General features: G+C 33.6%; 1 protein-coding gene across 1 annotated transcript; it reads left to right on the forward strand.

Moving 5' to 3' along the window:
• The first annotated feature begins 3,198 nt into the window (after window positions 1-3,198).
• LOC132744128 (uncharacterized) lies at window positions 3,199-8,112 on the forward strand. Its single transcript, XM_060732749.1, has 2 exons — window positions 3,199-3,342; window positions 4,860-8,112. Exon 2 carries the CDS (start codon window positions 4,868-4,870, stop codon window positions 6,641-6,643), a length of 1,776 nt encoding a protein of 591 aa, XP_060588732.1. The 5' UTR covers window positions 3,199-3,342; window positions 4,860-4,867; the 3' UTR covers window positions 6,644-8,112.
• The last annotated feature ends 556 nt before the right edge of the window (window positions 8,113-8,668 follow it).

Consider the following 8,668-nt stretch of genomic DNA (forward strand, 5'->3'; position numbering starts at 1 on the left):
TTACTTGCGTCTTGATGCCTTTCTCATAAAATGATAGCCATTTACAACGCTTACAATTTACAGAAAATTAAACTAAAAATAACTGTAATTTTTTAATATAAATTTTTTGAAATATTTTTACCCCCCATAAAGGGGCCTTTAAAAATGTTTTTTTAGTGCATTTTTATGCTTATTATAACAGTCACTAAAACTTTTTTCTAAAACCATTTGGGCTCGCGTTTTAAATGAGTCTCTTACTTCGCAATGGAAACGCACTAAAAAAGGTTTTTTGATCCTCTATTTTAATCGTTATATTTAAAAAAAAACATAGTTTATATATAAGTTCCAATAAAATTAGGTCGAAAAGTATGCAATGGAATAAGTTTATTGAAAAAAAGAAAAACTCCCTTATGAATGCACTGTTATAGTTTATAAAGTTAAAAAAATCTAAACAGTTAGTAACCAAAATCAGTTTTTTCTAACTTCCCCAGCATTTTATCATTTCTCTGCAACTGCCGACTAGCCCATTCAATATTTCTGAATAAGTTGAAGAAAATGCCTTTAAAACCAAATGTTCGAGATGGGTTTTGACGGAAAAAATTCATGGCCTGTGACGAACAAGCCAAATACAAAAATAACAAATTTATAATCACTCAAATCTTTTGCGAAGTTCAATATTTTAGAAAAGTATTTCAGAATAATCCCCTCCCCCTTGAACTAAATTTTTTTTCGAAAAATTGGTTTTGTAATACTTCATTCCTTTTAAGTTTCTACAACTCCAAAAAATTTTTTTTTTTTTATAAACCTAAAACCCATATTTCCAAAATTTATCCCCCCTTTAAAAACTTTGTTTTTTTTCTTATTCTTTTTAAAACTTTCGTTTTTCTTCATGGATTTACTTAAAAATTAAAAAAACACTCATTTCTACACCTTATCAACTACTTTTTTTTTTTAATTTTTCTTTGTTTTCTTAATATTTAAAGGTTATTTGAAAAATTTTTATTTTTTTTATTTTTCTTTTGTGACTATAAAAATTTTATTTTTTAAATTAAAAAAAATTGTTTTTTGTTCACTCACTTTATTTTTACCCAAATTTTCCCGAGAAAAATGGACCTTTTTTATTATTTTGTTAAAAATGATTTCATTTCTAGCCAAGGAACGCAACCATTACTATGAACAGACAAATAAGAACTCAAAAAATTTAAGTAAATTCATGTCATTTATTTATTCAATGGCATAGTTGAATGGCCAATGGGGCCTTTATAAATGTTCTGGGTTCTTACCGGGAGGAACTTATAGATTGCTTGAATACTATGATAATTGCTTGTATTTATTAAGTAACAATATTTAAAACAACTGGCTGGAGCTCAGATATTTAGCAAGAAATATTTTCTAGTGTGGACAGCTACAAAGTTTTTCAAATGACCGTCTTTTGATCAATTTTGACTCAGCCAAATGGGGTCATACTTTTTCGGAAACAACCAATTAGTCTTCAGATACTATTTAAACAGGTAATTAGCTGACCCATGGATTAAGCGTAAATCAAACTATTGAAACGTTCACGTTAGTTATTTAAGTTTGTAATTTTTTTGGTTGTAATTAATTTTAGAAAGAAAACCAAGATAATGCTTAAAATAAAAAATTGTAAAAAAACCCCCCCCCCCAAAGTTTTTTTTTTTATAAAAAAAAAAAAAAGCGGGGGGGCCCCACCCCCATTTTTGTCTTCTGTACCAGGAATGTTTTTTTTTTACTTAAATGCATAAAATTTTGCAAAAAAAGCAGTGATTGAAAATTGTATGTACAAAACCTTTTTTTTCACTTTAGATAAAGCATCGCGATACAACATTTATTATTATTAAAAACGTGGATGGACAATTATTACGACATTAAGTGGATTGTTGACCAGCTACATTGTAATTTGTGGTACTCCAAAGTTAAGCCCGCTCTTATTCCAGAGTGTCAAATATGATAAACATGGTCAACAAGGAAAGGCGGCGTTCAATGACTCTAATTTTGAAATGAAAGTGAGTGTTTGGTATGAAAATGTTCTTAATACTTTGCTCTATATGATGGTAAGAACATCAGGTGTGGGGAAAGACTTTTTTGCCTTTGTAATGATAATATATGATTGATTGCCCAACGTTACCCTTGTATATATTCAAAGATCTGAAAATTTAAACCACACAATCAGGCGTTCTGCCAAAATGAATATAAAGGTATTGTATTTTTTAACAGTTTCCCGTACAATGCGCCATCAAATGGGAACAACTATTTCATTGTTGATTTGTTTAACTATATAAGACCAATACAGTGCTTTTTTTACCAGCTGTATTTCTTTAAAGTCTTTCCTGCCTTTGAGCCCTGTTCCTAATTTTCGTTGGTGTTCCTCCAAGCGGCTGCTTTATCGGCTGTTCTTTGTTCTGCGGTCGTTTGGAGTTGCGTTAATGGAAACGCGAAGCGACCGCCTTTCCTTGTGGATCATGTTTATCATACTTTAAGTGTGTCACTTTTTTTACTGTCAGTCATTATTCTGCGCTTCAAAAACAACTTTTCAGGTTTAATTGTTATCCTTTTTTCATTACAGGTCTAACTTACTTGATATTGGCCTACAGAGGTTAATTGTTAAAATATTTTGATTTAACTATATTTGATATAACCTTGAAACTAGATGAACCTTTTACTTAAATTCAACCGCCACATGCAAGAACTTTAACCCTGCCTCATTAAAAGAAGCTTCAGATGGCTTTGGATAAACCTTGACCTTAACCATGCTATGAAGCTTGCAGGAGCAGAGGCTTGGAAATTAATTCGTAAACATTCAAGCAGTTTTGTCATTTTTTTCACTCCCATAATGCTTCATAACGCCTGCACCGATCCTAAAGCTATGTTTTTACAAATACTTTCAGGGAAGTTGGTTGCGGTATTTAGAATTTAAAGTGCTGCATATTGTCAACATTAAGCTCTTATGTGATGCCAAAGAAGGTAACTTGTGTGTATGTATGCATTTTTACCGCTCCGTCTTTTCGCTATTTCAAGAGGTTTAAATATCGTGCTAGGTTGGCTCATCTACATAAATATTTCACTTTTTTTAAATGATAGCAAAAACAAACATACAAAAACACATACACACATACGCACGCGAATGCGCGCGCACACACACACATAAGATTTGTAATCTATATTCCCAAATATACATTTGAAATTTTATCCAAGTCTAATTGCACTTGACTACGATAGATCTATACGGGTTTAAACATTGTCAAACCCGATAGCACAAAGGACAAAATGGCGGTGAAAGGCATTTGGTTAATGGGAGATAGGTGTTTTTAATAAAATAAAGGAAACGACCTTTAATAGACTAAGGTATTTATCTATTTGCAATTGTAAAATGGCTTATCATAAACTGATTTTTAACAATGACCTGACATCTTTATGGTATTATGTACAGTTTATCATTTTTAAAAATGAAATATATTCACGCAAAATTTGCGTAAACATGTTGCTTCATAACAGTAAGGGATCGACTACTTATACATTTCAGTAAAATTTGAATAGCCCAAATTAAATGCAAATCTATTGCAAATAAATTTGACAATGTAAAAACTTCACATGTAGCCAAGCTTGTTCGGGAAAATTATAACATATTTTATCCCTTTAATTAAAGACAATGCTTATTTGTCTAACATACAACTCATTAAATCATGGTAAATCGCGTATCATGTTATTAGGTCTATTTAAAAGGGTACACTGTTACAGAACAATACACGGATCGAGTTCAAATGTGAAGTAGTATTATTTGAAAGTATTCGAGCGCTAAATTATATATAATTTCACTAAAACTAAAAAGAAATAACTTGCCCTGGGTTATCAACTTATCTTTCTGGCTGATGACTATCAATGGTTTTACACAATGCATTACAATAATTCATCGTAGGTTATTAAAATATGCACAAATGTGTTCAAGGGCAGTTTTGCATGTGGAAAGACGTGTAGTTACCTGACTTTTACGAATTTCACCAAAAATGAGTGAAACATTGTTAGGTGATCAAGTGACTGTGATTGATATGTGAGAAAGTTTAATATGTCTATCGAATACGATTGTATTTAATTTAAAATTTTGCTTTATTTTAATACAAACAGGCGTAATTATGTCTGAATTCCGAAAATAAATGTGAGGTAACACATTATGATGGTAGTTGAAAGACCCTGTAATGCAAATTTGTATGCTTTTATATCTTAAATCTGATGCTCAAAATAAGATTATTTTTTATCAGTATTGTTAGTTTCAAAAAGAATTATTTGTAAAGATTTCACCGATTTTGATATTTCATGTAAATAAAGGGAGGTTATAAGAGATTTATTTTCGATAAAGTCTAAGCCAGTTTAAATAAAATGTATATAAACATTTGATGTACATATTTAACATATTCTTGGATGTTTGGAAATTGTTTTAGAAGAATAATTATATACATATATAACTTCACTTAACTATATGTTGCATCCTCAATTACAAAATACTGGAGGTTTAAGTCCCAATACATATTTCGATTGGGTTTTACGTCGCACCAACATAGCAGAGGTATTATGGCGTCTTTCCAGCTGTACTGGTGGATGAAGACCACGTCTTCAGACACAAACGGGCACCTAAGTAGAACAACCGACATTCCGTAAAGAAGCTTGATAGCTTCCTCGCACGAAATAATTCAAAGTCCCTACAACGGTGATTTTCTTATTATCATTGAAACCATGTAGGTGTAGAAAGTTTTCACCTAGTTTTGTATAAAGAGATACATCATCTATTATAATTATTAAGTTTTTGTAAAAAAAAATGGTTCATAAATAAATACGATTTTTAACTGTCATTAATTCATGAATTTCAGAACAAGTTATGGAAGTTTCTGGTAAACTAAAACCAAAAAAGACTCTTTCTCTTTCACGAGGTTCAGCTGAGGACTTTTTATTGTTCTGTATCCCGTGTGATAGAGATGGTGTCCGGGTACCAGCAAAAGGTTATTGTTTAACCTGTACAGAACATCTTTGTGACACTTGTTACAAGCACCACAAGAAACAAACTCCATCACGTCATCATATTCTACTAGATCAAGACTCTATGCCAACTACACCAAGCGTTCCAATCGTCAAAGACGAATTTGATAGTTGTGATGATCATGAAGACGAAAAACTAAAATTTTACTGCAGGGATCACGACATCGTTGTTTGCAGTGTTTGTACAACAATAGATCATAGGACCTGCAATGTGGAATACATACCAAAACTCTCGAAATATATTCTAGACAGTGAAGAACTTAATGAAACAATGACAGAAATGAAAGCACTGGAGGATAATTATAAATCACAGATAAAGAGAGTAAAAGACGAGATAAAAGCTATTTCTCAAAATCACGATGACGTAATAAAGGCGATTCGTCAATTCAGAATAGAAATCAATACATGTCTAGACAAAATGGAGAAACGTGTTGTCAAAGAAGCAGACAACATACTTCTTAAACAACAAACGAATCTAAATGTTTTATCAATGGAGGTACAAACAATCACAAACGAACTGGTTGAAAAACAAGCACGACTACATAAATTGATACAAAAAAATCGCCTTGATAAATTGTTCGTTGAAATGATAGACGCAAAGAAACGACTCAAAGAAATGAGGGCTAGGCAAAAACAACATAGTCTAACAGATGATTTTCAAACTGTATCATTTGTCAAAAACATGTACATTGTCGATGTGATAGATAGGCACCAGAAACTTGGAGAACTTATAACAATGAATACATCCATGGTTACACAATATACGGATAAGACGCTAAAACTTGAAGTTGTTGAAGATATTAATAGTTCCTCACTTGGTGAAAAGATAAGTGACATAACTGGGATGGACGTTCTGCAGTCAGATAAAATGGTTGTCTGTGAGTTTTCAAAAAGGAAAGTAAAATGCTTTGATACAGTACAAAAGAGAATTACCTCAGAGATACAGCTAAGTAAATCACCGTTTGATTTGGCAGCTATTACCACTGACAAATTCGTCGTCACTGTACCTGATGAAAGAAGTATTCATTTCATGTCGTTAACAAATAGACAGATAACATCTGATCTCCAGGTAAATGTCAATGAGAGGTGTCATGGCATTGCTTGCAGCAGAGCTAAAATTGTTGTTTCATGTATTGCAGTTCCAGGAAAAGTTTTAGTTCTTGATCTGCATGGTAAAATATTGCAAAGTCTAAGTGGAGATACTATTCTGTTTAGCTTACCTTATTATATCGTCGTTAATTCTGCTGGGACGTCTATATATGTGAGTGACCGTGGTAATCCTGTAATGGCTATAAAACAATTTGATTGGCAGGGGAACGTTACGAATACCTATCAACCAACACAGGACGGAGAAAATTTAAGAGATATTTGTGAATTAGATGATGGCACATTTCTTGTGTGTATGAATCAAGATAGTGGCGACAATTTGCGGAGAGTATCAGACAACTGTAAGTCGTGTAAGATAACGATAAATGAGAAACTTGGCAATTGGTACCCGAAAGCAGTGGCGTACTGTAGGAAAACTAGAAAGCTGTATGTGTCCTATCATGAAAAGATGTCACCTTTGTCTACTAGACCAAAATATCGGATAAAGGTGTTCTCGGTTGACTGGTGTTAATCAACTTAGGAATGTGATTTGAACTTGTAGTTGTGTAAAAATAGAGCATATATTTGCTCATGTTCATGTTAATACAATTCAGTACAACACGAAATATTATACAATTATTATAAATATACAATACAAAACTTATTCAATGCAACACAATACAATACAACACAATGGAATATATATTTATTTAATCATCAGTTTATTTTAAACATATTTTACAACTTATATGTACACTACAGTGTAAAAGTATTATATAAGTTGTACAAAAATGTAGTTAAACGTAAATTTATCACGACGATTCACCACAATCAAATATTTTTAAAAAAAACGTTCTTTTAAAGCTGATATGTTATCAAGTCCTGAAAAGCAAAACAAATATTTGAGATCAAATATACTTGTACGTACTTAACATTAGGCTAAATGGAAAATTTGAACATCATACATTGTCAAATTGTACATTTTTTTGCAAGCAATATATAAAATGTCCATTCAGTTGAACAATACCGAAACTTTGATTTGTATCGGTTTCCATATGATGTTATAATACATTTTTGATATATTGTATGTAAATTATGTAACTTTCCTTAAAACGTGTGAGAGGATTGATGAAAAAGTTATTGCCCCGATCTGCTTCGGTAGTCATTGAACCCAACTAATGGTCTTACTTTTCAATTTAATCGCCCTCTACATCAATACTTTTTGCCCACCTGTGCTCCAACTTGTTTAACCCTTCCAAATAAAATTCCCTATTTTGGTCTTCAAAGAACTCATTGACCGCCTCCATGACATCTTCATTGCTTCCAAAACGTCTACCACGAAGCTTGGTTTTTATTTTCGGAAACAGGTAGAAGTCAGAAGGGGCCAAGTCCAGAAAATATGGAGGATGGGGAAGATTTTCAAAGTCGCAGTTAGTTACAGCAGCAATCGCAACTTGGGATGTGTGAGCTGGCGCATTGTCGTGCAGGAGAAGAATGCCTCGAGTCAGTTTGTCCCTCCTTTTACGCGCGATTTCTTGACGCAGATGTATCAATTCATCCAATTATGGTACAACCTTGCTCAAGATAGTCAATCATGATTATCCCCTGACTATCCCAAAAATTGAAGCCATAATCTCTGATGGCACGCTCTTGAATTTCTCCGCAGGGGGTGAGCTTGGGTGTTTCCACTGCATGCTCTTTTTTTTAGATTCTGGATCGAAGTTGTGGATCCATGTATCATCCTGAGTTACGATCCGGTAGAAAAAATCAGGTTCATCCTCGTAACGAGACAAAAGATATCTTGAAATGTCAAGGCTGGTCCGTTTCTGGTCGTCAGTCAACTGTCTGGGGACCCATCTAGCGGAACCTTTGACATGCCAAAGACATCAGTCAGAATTGCCTGAACTGAACAAAAGCTTATACACACTCCCAAACAATGCTTCGCAGGTCTCGCCTTCTGTCGCACATGACTAGATCGTGCACAGCTTCGGCATTTCATCGTTGGTGAAGAGAGCGGAACGTCCGAGATGTCCTTTTTGCGGTGACCATCACTTAGCAAATGACTGTAGGAAGGTAACAAATACTGTTGAACGTAAGAAAATTGTTAAAGAGAAAAAGTTATGTTTTAATTGTCTAGGACGCCACCAAGTAGCCTACATGTAAATCGAACCATCGATGCCGTTTTTGTCAGCGGAAAACACCACACTAGCATCTGTGACAGTAATCCCCAGCCATTAACGCCCACATAGTAATTTGAATGCTACAGCCCCAAGTTACACTCCAGGTTTAAGAGATCAAACTACTTCCGGTTCCAAAATCATTTCCGGTTCCAGTGATCAGTCCGCAATACTACATTCTACTACACATTCTAGACCTAAAGTTTTGTTGAAAAACCGCTGTTGCGAAAGTATCATCTGGAGTTGCATCTAGTAACTTTTGTACAGATGTTAACATTTTATTTGACGAAGGGGCACAGAGGTCATTTGTAACAAAGGAACTTTCAGAAAGACTCGAACTCAGAAGAACGGGAACAGAAGTCGTAGAGCTTGCAGCTTTG

This window comes from Ruditapes philippinarum, unplaced genomic scaffold, assembly GCF_026571515.1.
Source record: "Ruditapes philippinarum isolate M1 unplaced genomic scaffold, ASM2657151v2 ctg23893_1_1_1_1, whole genome shotgun sequence".
Lineage (NCBI taxonomy): Eukaryota > Metazoa > Mollusca > Bivalvia > Venerida > Veneridae > Ruditapes > Ruditapes philippinarum.